At 38.5% G+C, this 14,004-nt stretch overlaps 1 protein-coding gene across 4 annotated transcripts in view; it reads left to right on the top strand.

Annotated features, from left to right (window-relative positions):
• VAMP4 (vesicle associated membrane protein 4) overlaps positions 1–14,004 on the top strand; it is a 25,458-nt gene continuing 11,454 nt past the window's right edge. For 2 of the 4 annotated variants that reach the window (XM_040263504.1, XM_040263501.1), the window contains exons 1-4: positions 1–181; positions 2,941–3,057; positions 8,629–8,675; positions 11,942–11,992. In XM_040263504.1, coding sequence (XP_040119438.1) covers positions 2,992–3,057; positions 8,629–8,675; positions 11,942–11,992 — 164 coding nt within the window. In that variant the 5' untranslated portion in view covers positions 1–181; positions 2,941–2,991. Of the gene's footprint in view, positions 182–289; positions 494–2,940; positions 3,058–8,628; positions 8,676–11,941; positions 11,993–14,004 lie in introns of those variants that run through there. The other 2 variants (XM_040263503.1, XM_040263502.1) reach the window with 2 other exon arrangements.

Here is a 14,004-nt window from a genome sequence, read left to right on the forward strand (position 1 = left end):
AGGCTGCGGAGGGCCGATCGGCTCGATGAGCGGGGGCGCAGCTGCGGCTGAGCGGCCGACGCCGGGTCCGCGCCCACTGTCTGCCCCTCCCCGCTCTCTTCTTCCGATTCCCACTCCTTCCCCCCGCCCGTCCAGCGCCGCCCGCCCGGGAGAGTTGACGGGAGCTCCCCGGGAGACTCAGGTACGGCCGTCCTCCTGGGCCCGACGGGAGGGGCGAATGTGCGGAGGAAGGAAACGGAGACGATGTCCGTGCCTCGCCGCCCCCAACGTCCGCGTCGGGCTGAGGGGCTGGCCTCGGGGGTCGCCGAGTGGGGAAAGGCTGGGGTCGGAGGGGGCGGGTTACCCTCAGGAAGAACGATCAAGACCTGGGTGTGCAATAAGGGGCGGTTAAGGGGGAGACGAATAGGAATTGTAGGGTGCTCTGGGGAGATGGGAGGACAACAGCGGCGGGGCTAGGGAGGACGAGAAGAGTGGGAGGCAGCCCGGAATGTGAGTGCGTACCTTGGGGTAAAAAGGACTAGAGTCTGGAGCAGATGGCGGGGGACGTGACCCGGTGCGACTGATGCGGGGGGCGGGTGAACGGGGCTGCTCGCTAGAGGGATGAATTTGTTTCTTTATTCAAAGACTGGGGGGAGAGCGCGCCAATCCCGTTGCATTTATAATGACCGGAAGCGTAAGGTGGATCATAACACTTTGACAGCTTTTGGGAAGAACATCTTCAGGCGGTGTCCATCCAAGTCACTTATTTTCGTGAAACTGCACCAACTGAGATAGCTGATGAGAGTTGAGGAAGAGGAGTCAGAAAGGGAACGGAGGCTGGGAAAAGGGAGCCCTCTATACAGATTTCAAGCTTTTTCTAAAATGAAATACGAGGGGTTTTGGTGTGCTTGTTGTTTGCGTAAAGCAAAAAAGAAGCCAACATTTACTAAACAACAGGTTAGAAGTATATTACGTACTGCCTCTTCAAAAAATACAGGAAATTGTGAACGTATGATGATGGCATAAGAAGCTTATGGTGATGTGACATAAAAATGTATTGGTGATGTTGAAATACATCACTGAAGGTTGTTTACATATATACCTAGACACAAACACCTGAATTTATATGTATTTTGGGCAGGAGAGATCTAGGGAGAATATATATGTCTAATTTCTGAGCATGGTATATTTCTACTAGTCGTCTGGTGCAAATATCGTTTGCCCTGTCGTTCATCAAGTGCAGTTAATAATCTGCCTGCTGCTTTGTTGATGCCTTTGATGTTTGTCAGTCATTGATTTCTTGCCTTCATGAAGCTGATTGGATTATGGACTCTGAATTTGGGTTTGCTCATCGTTAAACTTGTAGTTTTACTGTACATTTCACAAAGATGTTATGTAAGTCTGTCTGCTATTTGTTTTTGGATGTTGAAGCAGCCCTTTTGTAAGGTTTAAAATATAAATAAAATACAGGTATAATTAAAAGCTCGAGTCGTTTGGTTGCTTCTTTTGTCATCTGTTTCTCCATACTTTCTGTAACATTCTGCATGAATGAATTATTCAGAAATTGAAGTATGAGAAATAAAATGGGTCAGATGCTGGATGTGCGTGACAGAAATATTGTAGAATGAAGAACTCTAGAGCTGTTACTTAGGTAGCAAGTACTTGGTTTTTGTTACAAGTGATTAAGTTTCTGGTTTGGAAAGTTATTTCTTATCAAAAAGTGTTTATATCAATTTGTTTGGATGGGAAGTCAACTTAAAATTTTACTTTATCTTTTATGAAACTGGACTCTGGGCTTGTTTTTTTTTCGTTTTTAAGTGAATGATTAACCACCAAACTGATGTCTAATTATGCTTAAAGATCTTAGAGGTTGTTCTGTGCAAAGGGAAAGAGGGCTGCTGGGTTGTTACAGGGAAATGGTCTTTAGAGAACAGAATTGTGTAACCTGATAGACAGCTTATTGAGTAAATACTAAAATTGATCATGCACAGTCATTAATAATTTAGGCCTATGTTTCTGCTATTTCAATCAGTAGAGTGACTAATGCTGTTACTTATCTTTTACCAAGCCTTAGTTTTCTTTTGGTTTCTTGGTGCTTACTTCAAAGAAGTGTTGTAAAGAATAAAAAAATGTGTGTAAGTTACTGAGCACAGTGCCTAACACATAGTAAAATATTCAGTACACCTTAGCTATTCTCATTATTCATCCATCTTCTTGTCCAAGATACTGACAACTTCTGTTTGCATATGTCAGCTTTTTCTCAAGAAAATTTTGAATATGATGCATATGCAAGCATGTTTCTGGAAAAACTCAATGCAAATAAGCATTTTAAAAACAGACTTTCTGTAGCAAACAGAAAACCTGACTTTGTTTAACCCAGCACTTAGCAAACATATCCCTTTCCTTGGAGCACCTGGTGTTATGCATTGGAACAGGGCATTATAATTTACAGAATGTTTTTGCATGTATGTATTAATCTGATATGACCATCCCAACTCCATGCAGAAGCCTAGAAATCACTATTTTACAGATGAGGAAATGGAATCATTGTTGATGCAACTCACTAAAAGTGAGTGAGAGAATTTGAAGTGTTTTCTGTCTTCTGACTCCAAATTAAAATCTTTAAGGATTTGATGTCTCACTTGCAAGGGGACAACCTCCTGTTTTACCCTCCTCTCCTGTGGAGTCTTCTGTTTCATTTTATAAAAATGTTGTCACTGATTTTCTCCACATGTTCTCTAAAAGTTGCCTCCATTTTTCTCAGGGTTTTAGCTATTTTTTGGGTACTGAGTCCTTGCATGGAGGGAGGCCAGGGTCACTGGTGTGGAGACCCTGTGAGAGAGAGCAGTTAAAGTCAGAGAAGTGGAGGGGCCCCATCACATCAGGCCTTGTGTGCTGTTTTTTCTACTTTAGCTTGTACCCCTAAGTTTCAAATCTGATGAAATTTATTTTCTCTTTAAGGTGGTAAAGATTTATCCTGCTGGGAAGTAGAAGAGTACCTCATTAAAAAAGATGCCTCCCAAGTTCAAGCGCCACCTAAATGATGATGATGTCACAGGTTCTGTGAAAAGTGAAAGGGTAAGTTCAGAATCTTAATCTTTAAAAAGGAAAGATTAAAAATTTGTTTTACTTTGTAAATAATTTTAGAAAAATCTAATGTTATGGCTATATTTGAATCCTATATGTTTTCTTCACAGTAAACATTAAAAAGTATATGTCACTTAGACTGGGACTCAGCCAAATTCTATTTCTATTAGTGACCACATTTTGTTCCCAGTTTCTTTCTAGTCTTTTAAGCGGAATTTTGTATAAATACACAATAACTTCTTTCGGACTCTGGAGCCAAATGTGGTTGGAGTTCCTCAGAATTTTTCAGATTTTACAAAGGTAGTTAGTGCACATTTTACAAGAGTCTTCTGGGGGTGTCTAGAGCAGCACCTCTGAACATACTAATGTTTCTCAGTGAAATGTCTGGTTATTCTAACTAAGTTTATAAACAAATTAGCTAACATCAATTCAGATCAGCTTTTCCTCCAAGTGAGTATTGACTGCAAAACTTACAAAAATCTCTTTGTTTTCAAAACTTTTTAGATTTTGGAATTGCAGATGAAGAATTCTGGTCCTGCAGTTGTCTCAGAGCCAGAGTAGCTTTTATATAATGTTCAATTTCTTGTTTATTTTGGAATATTCTATGCAGAGTTGTATAAATCTAGAAATTATGCAGCGTTTTGGAAGACAACATTGATACAAATATTGTAGATAGCTTTCTTTTAGAATAAGTAATCAATAAGGATTTATTGAGGGAAGGAATTAGAGATGTTGTTTTTCATTCATCCACCTGAAGCCCTCTCTCGCTTCCTGTCTTCCTACCATTCCTTTATTTGCTGATTCATGCAACAGATAAATATTGCTACCCATTATATGCTAGGCATCATGCTAAAAACTGGAGGGCATGGTCTCTCCTCTACTTGACTTCATTTTACACACTCCTTTTTCGCACAGAGCTTTTGTCCAGCATGTTATGATATAGAGATATCTTGAAGTATAGTATAGGAATCATTTGTCATCCCTTTATTCTCTTTCTGCAGTTTTTGTTTTTGTTTTCCTTGAAGGGGGATAGAATCCATCAATAGACAAATTGCTAGTAAACTTTTAAAATCAACTTTATGTATATACTCAACAATATAAGATACGCAGTCTCGATCAGTTCTACTTCAAAGAATGGCACTTCCTTTCTACATTGTTGGTTGACTACTACCACAATTTGCTATAAAAATAGGATATTAGATACCAGAATTGAACAAAATCGGCTGTTTAAATAGAGTCCTCCTTTTGAATGTTTATCAGATCATGACATTTGATAACTGGTTCTAAGAATTTATAAATCACTTTTATAAAAGTTTTTAACTTTTGTTTCTCTTTTCTATTACACTTTTTTGATAATAGCTTTATTGAGACATAATTCACATGCCATACAATTCACTCATTAAAAGTATACAATCCAGTGGATTTTAGTAATTAATATTTAGTACAGAATTATGTAATCATCACCACAGTCAACTTTCATCATTCCAGAAAGAAACTCTGTACTTTTTAGCAATCAACCCCTGTTCTCCTCATCCCTGCAACCCTAGGCAACCATAGATCTATAGCGTTGTCTGTTCTGGACACTTTATATAGATGGGAGCATACACTGTGTTGTCTTTTGTAAATGGCTTCCTAGCATGATATTGTCTAAGTTCATCCATGTTGTAGTATGTATCAGCACCTCATTCTTTTTTATTGCTGAATAATATTCCAATATATGAATGTCCCACACTTTATTCATTCATCAGTTAATGAGCATTGGGGCTTATTTACATTTTTTTGGCCATTATGAAGAATACTACTGCTATGAACATTCATATACAAGTTTTGTTTTCATTTCATTACACATATTTTCATTTCTCTGGGGTAAATATCTAGGAGTAGAATTACTTGGTACTATAGTAACTCTGTGTGCAGCCTTTTGAAGAACTGCCAAACTGTTTTCCAGAATGGCTGCACAGTTTTTACATTACCACCCAGGAATGTGTAAGAGTTCTAATTTCTCCACATTTCTCACCACCAATCTCTCCTCACCAACACTTGTCATTATCTGCCTAGTGGGTGTGAAATGCTATCTTATTGTATTACGTAACCCTTTTTGTGATAATATATACTTAGCACTTGTGTTTGTTCAGTGGATAAGTGTAAAAACATTGGTTTTCATTGGGTTTCTCATTCGGCAACTATAATAAACACTGTATCTTTAATATACAGGGCAAATAAGCTGTGTTATGAATGTAATGATTGTCTGTTACTTATTAGTTACAATAGCATTCTAGAAATATTTGTTGAAAGAAGTCACTAGTGTATCTTCCTAAATATTATTAACTTTGAACATCTTTTTATGTGGTCATTGTCCATTTCTTTTCTGTTAGGAATTGTCTGTTTCTCTCCTTTGATGATTTTTCTGTCTTGTGACTTTTTCTTACTGGTTTGTCAGAGATCTTTATTTAATAGAGATATCAGACCCTTTAGTCTGAAAGTATGGTTGCAGATTTCCTTCCCAGCCTGTTACTTTTTGTTAGAATTTGCTAGGATATCTTCTCCATCTCTCTCTTTTTTCCATTCTTTATTTGGCATTTATTTTAGGTCAATTTCTTATAGATACTGGCTGGAATTTTTTTGAACTTCACATATAGTTTTTACTTTTAATAGGAGCATTCAGACCGTGCATATTTATTATGATAACTAATTTACTTGGATATTTTCTGCACTAGCTGATCCCTCTGCTGGCAGTGAATGTGCTTCACCTTAATCTCTGGTTGGCTCTTTGATATTGTTTGGATCTGAGCCTAAATTTCACCTTTTGAGAATGATTTTCCTTGACAGCCTAATCTCATTTAGTCACCCTGTCACTTTTTATCCCATCACTGTTTTAATTCTCTGCATAACTTTTATCACCATCAGATGTTTTTCTATAAGAGCTCAGACCTTATCTGTCTTGTTCAAAGCTGGTGCTTGGTCCTTAAAACAGTGCCTGGTACACAGAAGATGCTCAAACATCTTAAATAAATATTGAGCAATCTTCTTTTCATTTTTCTTGCTCATTGTGTATTATTTATAATAATATATAGAATAATGATATTCATGATATTATTTTTATTTATTTTTTGGCTGTACTGGGTCTTTGTTGAAGCTCATGGTCTCTTTGTTGTGGCACATGGGCTTTCTCTTCAAGAAGCAAGGGCTTCTCCTTGAGATGCATGGACTTAGTTGCCCCACAGTGTGTGGGATCTAACTTGGACCAGAGAGCAAACCTGCGTCCCCTGCATTAGCAGGCAGATTCTTAACCACTGGACTACCAGGGAAGTCCTTCATTATATTTCTTAGGTTTTCCCAAGTTTCCCTAACTTCTTTTGCTAAGTTGATTATTTTTCCTTAGTTTTCCCCTACCCGCAGGACCACTAGACAGTTAAAAAATTTCCTCCCTTTCTCCCTTTTTCCTTGTCTTTCTTTTACTAACTTTGCATGTTAACATGTGTGCGTGCTAAGTTGCTTCAGTTGTATCTGACTCTTTGCAACCCCATGGACTGTAGCCCACCAGGCTCCTCTGTCCATGGAATTTTCCAGGCAAGAATACTAGAGTGGGTTGCCATTTCCTTCTCTAGGGGATCTTCCCATCTCAGGGATTAAACCCATCTCTCCTGCATTGGCAGGCTCTTTACCAATAGCACCACATGGGAAACCCATACATGTTAGCAATAATGTTTAAATTTGTGTTTTCTGTCAACATGCTGAGAACTATGCCCCTCTGGACTACTTTTCATTCCAGGCCTCTTCCCCCTTCCTCCACTTCTCTCTCCACCAAGATGAGCATGTCACTTTGCTGTTACTTCCTCACTTTACTCTCCTCTTCCTGCTTTTGGGTTTTGTTAGAAAAGTTTGAGATTCTTTTAAAGTTTTTCTTTATATTACATGTTTTCTTTTTCAATAGCTGTGCATTATAATTCATAATCACATTATCATCTTCCCTTTAGATTTGACCACACATTTTATTAGACATACTGAGTATATCAATCTCCATCTTAAGATCTTTGTTGTGATTGAATTTTCTTCTTAGCCAGTGTAATTCCTTGGGTAACTTTCTCAGAAAAGGTACATGGGTGGTGTATTTGCTTCCTATGGCTGCTGTAACAAATTACCACAAATTTAAAACAACACAAACTTATTATCTTATAGTTTTGGTGACCAGAAGTCCAAAGTGGATCTTAATGGGCTACAATCAAGGGCCTGACAGGACCATGTTCCTTCAGGAAACTAGGAAAGAGGCTGTTTTCTTTCTTTTTCCCAGCTTTTAGAGGCTGTCTGCCCTGTGTGGCTCATGCCCCTTCCTATACCTTTAAATCCAGCTGTGTATCCAGCTGTGTAACATCTTCCAGTGTCCCCCGCCTCTTTCACTTCTGCCTCCCTGTCTCTTTTTTAAAAAGTTTGTTTACTTTTATCTGTTTATTTGTTTTTAGCTGTGCTGAGTCTTCGTTGCTGCATGTGAGCTTTCTCTAGTTGCAGCAAGTGGGGACTTCTCTTTTTGAGGAGCACAGGCTCTAGAATGCACGGGCTTCAGTAGTTGCAGCATACGGCCTCAGTAGTTGGAGCTCATGGGCTCTAGAGCATGGGTTCAGTAATTGTGACACATGGGCTTAGTTGCTCAGGGGCATGTGGAATCCTCCCAGATCAGGGATCGAATCCTTGTCTCCTGCATTGGCCACTGAGCCACCAGGGAAGTCCCCGCCTCTCTCTTTTTTAAGAACTCTCTGATGACTTCCCACCTCAGGATCCTTGGTTTCATCGCTTCTGCAAAGTCCCTTTTACCATGCAAGGGAACATAGTTAAGGTTTCCGTGACTAGCATGTCGACATTGTGGGGAGGCAGTATTCTACCTACAAGATACATACTGTTGGAGGTCTTGTGTGCCAGAAAGTTTTCGTTTTTGCTCTTCTTTAGCCTCCTTTTGGAACTTAATATCTTCGCCTTTGGGGGAGAAGGTGAGACATTCCTCATTTTAAGAAAAACAATTGTATCTTATAAGGTAAAAGTATAAAGTTTTTGTTTGGAAGTTCAAATATGTGTAGAGGGCTATTCATGGGCTGAGTCGCTATTAGGTGCCAGTTGTTAAACCTTGTCTCTGAACTCCAAAACCTACCTTATATACTCCTCTCTCTGATGCTGGAGTTGGACTCTGCAACTGCAGTACATTTCTCCTTTGCCTCCTGACTCCTTCTTAGGTTCTGTAAATAGATAGAGACTGGAAGGCAGAGGGAGGAGAAAGGACTTGCTCCTTCCTGACTACCTGCATTCCTTACTCCCACACCAGCTTCAGTGACCTCTCTCTACCTTGTGGTCAGTCAGTCAGAGGATTCTGTGTTATAAGCATTTTCTTAGAAAGTCTGCACTGCGGTTCCATATCTTTTAGCTTCTGGTGAAGCACATGTAATTATCCTTCCCTCTGTCTGGAAGCTTGGAGTTAAGAAATTTCAGCAGGATAGAACTTGTTTCACTGCTCTGTCTCTAACAGTTTATAAGCCCCTGGGAATCTGAAAACAAGTCTTTTTCTTTTTTTGACAGAGAAATCTTTTAGAAGATGATTCAGACGAAGAAGAGGACTTTTTTCTGTAAGTTATTTTTGTTTTACAGCTTTATTGAGGTGTAACTGACATAGAGTAAAATACATATAAAGTGTATGATATGCATTTTGACATATCCATTGTATGCCTGTGAAATCATCAGAAAAATCAAATAATGAACGTTGCCATCACCTCAAAAGTTTCCTCAAACCTCTTGGTAATCTGTCACTTTTCCAGTCCGCCGGCAGCCACTAGTCTGCTTTCTATCACTGTTGTTTGTATTGTCTAGATTTTTTTGATAAGTGGAATCATACAGTATGCGTCTTTATTTATTTTTCTTTTTACTGGCTTCATTCACTCTGCACAATTATTTTGAGATTCACCCTTGAGGTCACATGTATTAGTAGTTTGACCCATGCTGTCCTATGTTTCAATAGTTAGTCTCTTTTTATTTTTGGGTAGCTGTCCATTGTATGAACATTTACCCATTCACTTATTGATGGATATTTGGGATGTTTCTAGTTTTTAGCTATTATAAATAAAACTGCTGTAAATATTTGTGTACAGGTTTTATGTGGACTTATGCTTTCATTTCTCTTGGGTAAATACTTAGGATGGTAAGTATGTTTACTTAACATACATTAAATTTATGTTTAAATGGCTGCTATATGTTTACAGCTGTTTCCCAAGGTGGTGTGTACCACTTTATGTTCCCACCGGCATTGTATGGGAGTTCTGGTTGTTCCAGATCCTCATCACCGCTGTGTATGGTCAGTCTTTTAATTTTAGCCACTCTTGTTTGTGTATAGTGGTATCCCGTTATGGTTTTTATTTGCATTTCCCTAACGACAGATTATGCTAAACAACTTTTGTCCGTGTTTACCGTTCTCATGTTTTCTTTCATGATGTATGTGTTAAAATCTTTTGCTCAATTCTAAGTTTGTCTTATTAAGTTGTAGGAGCTTTTTTTTAAATATGTTTTACAAGTTCTTCATCAGATAAATGTTTTTACGAATATTTACCCCTAGTCTGTAATTTAATCTTTTCATTTTTCTAACTATCTTTTGAAGAGCAGAGTTTTAATCAGTTTATTAAATTTTTCTTTTATTGTTTTTGCTTATTCCAAACCCAAAGATTCTAAGATTTTTTTCTTTGATTTCTTCCAGAAGTTTTAACATTTTGGCTTTTACATTTAGGTCTATAATCTGTTGTACATTAATTTTTTATATATGGTTGAAGTAAAGGGACCAGGGGGCATATGGCCATTTGTGCCACCACCATTTGATGAAAAGATTATCTTTTCCCCATTGAATTGCCCTGATGCTCTGTCAGAATTAATTAACTTGATCCATCCTTTGCAATTATAATTAGAAAGGGCCTAAGTTTTAATTGCAAAGACAGGAAGGATGACATACTGTTGCAGGAGTTTTCTCTGAAGGTTGGTGTAGCACGGAAAGCCTGGGAGGAAGCATTTACCTCCCTCTGCTGTAATGTTGTGGAGTTTTTTGTAAAGACTTTCCCCCCACCCCCAATAAAAAACACTTTATAAAAGTAATTGACAGTCATGAGGCAATGGACAAAAAGAGCCTATAGGATGGAAGGCAAATCCAATAAGAGGAAATAGTACCATTTTTGGCAGGAAGGTCAGATGAAGTGGGAAGAATATTTCCTATAGGTAACAAAATTTCCAGAGTCAAAAAGCTAATTGCTAACAGTGCCAATTACAGTGAGAAGCCTTAGACTACAGCAATAGCTACCTGTGAACAAAGGACTCATTATTGAAAAGAAGGTCAGATGCTTTGGCCAAATAAGTGATTACCTGAATGTAAGCAAGAAACAAACTTTTCAGGCCAACTCTGTACACTGGAGATTTACTCCCAAATAATGCTGTGCAACTTCCAAAGGGCCTGATGACAAAACCGGCACACTTATTCAAAATCAATGCCCATACACTGTGGTTCTGTCTGTGTATTGAAAGGGAGACAAATAAAATTCCAAAATAATTTTTAAAGATTATTCAACACTACATTCATAGCAGGATTATTCATAATTGCCAAAAGGTATAAGTAACCCAAGTGTCTGTCAATGGATAGATGGATAAAATATTGTATGTACATACAATGGAATAGTTCAGTACTCAGTCTTAAAAAGGAAATTCTGAAACACGCTACAGATGAATGAACCTTGAAGACATTATGCTAAGTGAAGGAAGCTGGTCATAAAGGATACATTTCACATGATTCTTCTTACCTGAGACACCTGGAGTAGTCAGATTCATAAGAGACACAAAGTAGGATGGAGGTTGCCCAGGGCTGGGAGTAGGGGAAAATGGTAAATTAATGTTTAATTGGTCAGAACCTATTCTTTGAGTTTTGTGGTTTATACCTTGTTTTCTATCATCAGGAGAAGGAAAATTACTTAAAATATCCAAAAATTTTTATTTCCAGTGTATTAAAATGGATTGGTTTAAATGATACAACACTTGATTATAATGGAGAGATAATCTGAGAAATGTTAATATTTTCATAGACTCCATTTCCCTTTAGTTATGTTAATAAGTTTAAGACAAGTAATCAAAAATCATACTTTAAAGAACTTAGTGTTTTGAATGGATTTTTCTCTATATTCATCCCTGAAAATTCGCATTTCATTAGAGCCTAAATTCAAGGTAATTGGACTTACAGTGTTCTATGTGCTTAGTTGCTCAGTCGTGTCCAACTCTGTGCAACTTTATGGACTGTAGCCCGCCAGGCTCCTCTGTCCATGGGATTCTCCAGGCAAAAATACTGGAGTGGGTTGCCATGCCCTCCTCCAGGGGATCCTCCCCACCCAGGAATCGAACCCAAGTCTCCCACATTGCAGGCGGATTCTTTACTGTCTGAGTCACCAGGGAAACCCAAGAATACTGGAGTGGGTAGCCTATCCCTTTTCCAGGGGATCTTCTTGATCCAAGAATGAAACTGGGGTCTCCTGCATTGCAGGAGGATTTTATAATTGATCATAAAGTTATTCATAATCCCTAGCACTTTGGTTGTGGTATTTCAAAGTTTAATGATTAGAATATCTGTGTGTAACTAAGAATTATATTGAAACTGATAACATTCAGAAGAATTGGGTTGTGACAGCCTGTACTAAGTACCAGTGAAGTACAGACATGATTATATATTGTTAAGTTCTATCAATACTAGTAAAATCTGGTTCCTTATGATGAATGATCCATGTTTAGAATTCAACATGTGTGTATTTTCTGCTTTGGTGTTTGTTTTAATGCTCTCCTTATTAATTGTATTTGGTGTTCTTTGGGTTTTTTCCAGAAGAGGACCATCTGGACCAAGATTTGGACCTAGAAATGATAAAATTAAGCAGTAAGTTTGTGAGATACTTATTTGTTTAAATGATTATCATATTTGTACCTGCACCAGGGGTTGGCAGACTATAACCTATGGGCCAAATCTAGTTTTTATACAGTTTTATTGAAACAGCCATTCCTGTTATCTTAGTTGCTTTCAAACTATAATGACAGATTTCAGTAGTAGTGACAAGAGACTTTATGATCCACAAAATCTAAAAACTCTATTCTGTCTTATCTTTTATAGAAAAAAATTTGCTGAGCCTTGATGTAAACTAATATTCTAGGTTGTAAAACCCCAGTCTTTTTTTTTTTTTTTTTCCCACAGAGCTACCTCTTAATTATAGCTAAGGAAATGCAGTTCCTGGTTGTTGATTTTGATTACTATATATCAAATTCATTTATTTAGCATAATCTCAAGGTCTATTTTGCTTTTAAATCTTACAACATGATTCCCATTTTCAGCATGACAATAAAAGCAACATAGTAGATTTAGTTTTCTGAATTACAGTATCTTTTTTTATATACTTCCAGAATTTATTGATATCTAATGCTTATCCTAATGACTTAGCAGTGGCAGCAACCCATTTATTGATCTAAGGGTTTGTTTTTTAATAATTTCATTTATTTTTGTTTGTGCTGGGTCTTTGTTGCTCCGTGGACTTTTTTCTAGCTGTGGTGAGCGGGGGCTACTCTAGTTTGATATGCAAGTTTCTCATCATGGTGGCTTCTCTCGAGGTGCATAGGTTTAGTTGCTCCGAGGCATGTGGGATCTTCCCAGATCAGGGATAGAACCCATGTCTCCTGTACTGCCAGGTGAATTCTTTACCACTAAGACACCAGGGAAGCCCTGATCTAAGTTTTATGGCTCATTAATTTTCAGTTTAAAGCTTTTCTGTATATATTATTGGTGGTAGATGGTGGGTAATGCTATAGTGAATGTATTTAATGTAAGAAATATATGAGTCCAGACAAGAAGGGAGAAGGAATAACTGGAGAAGTGAAATAGCTCTAGAAAATTACCACACTGTAAAAGATAAACTGGAAAATAAACGGAATGGCCCAGGTTCAAGATCTAAGGAAGGGGTAGTTGCTCCCCTAAGTCTGGATGTAGATGGCACATAGTGAGAAGGGTGCTATAATATGGTGTCAAGTTATTGATGAGATACTTGGGTTTTAGTCACATAGCCGTTGGAATGAAGAAATAGGCCCATACTTAGCCAAATCCTAGTTAATGGATTCTGAAATACAGAATCAAGGTACCAACAAATTAGTACACTAAATGGGATGTTTTCATCTTTTCTTGCTGCATAACAGGTTACCCTGAACCTAGCAGCCTGAAACAGCACACTTTCATCAACCCACATTTCCCGTGGGTCAGGGGTTCAGTCACTGCTTAGGTGGGCCCTATGTGCAAGGTCTCACAAGGCTGAAATGAGGGCGTTGCCCCGCCTTTGATCTCATCTGAAGCTCCTGACCAAGTTCAGGTAGTTGTTGATAGGATTCACTTCCTTGCAGCTGTAGAACCCACAGTGCTTGCTCCTTCGAGGCCAGCAGAAGAAAGTCTCTGCTGCTTCAAGGGTCTGTTTCGACAGTCAAGATACAATGAGCCACTTAGATCCAGACAGTTCATTACTCACATAGGTTGTCAAAGGAAGAGTAGCCAAAGGTGCCAGTTCCCTAGGTTCTTGTCCTATACACCAAAAATGATTATAGGAAGCTGCAGTCTGAGTTGTGAGATACCCTGTTAAAAAGGAGCCAGTTCTAGCCCAGGTTTATAGGGGTTTATAGTCTGCAGATATATCCTGCAGAAAGCTTCATGTGTCATCAGATTGTTTCATGACAGTCTTCAGAGGGAGATGGAGAGGTGAGTAAGACCACCTCACAAGTCACTCACCCTCTCGTGTTCCAGAAGTACCACAACACATTCAAGGTTGCAAGGATGCCATAGCAAAGAGGTTTTCCTTCTTTGAGCCGGAGTGACTCCTCTGTCCACCCACATAAATACCTCACCTGCCATTGGAGAAG

Source organism: Oryx dammah, unplaced genomic scaffold (assembly GCF_014754425.2).
Source record: "Oryx dammah isolate SB20612 unplaced genomic scaffold, SCBI_Odam_1.1 HiC_scaffold_21, whole genome shotgun sequence".
Classification (NCBI taxonomy): domain Eukaryota; kingdom Metazoa; phylum Chordata; class Mammalia; order Artiodactyla; family Bovidae; genus Oryx; species Oryx dammah.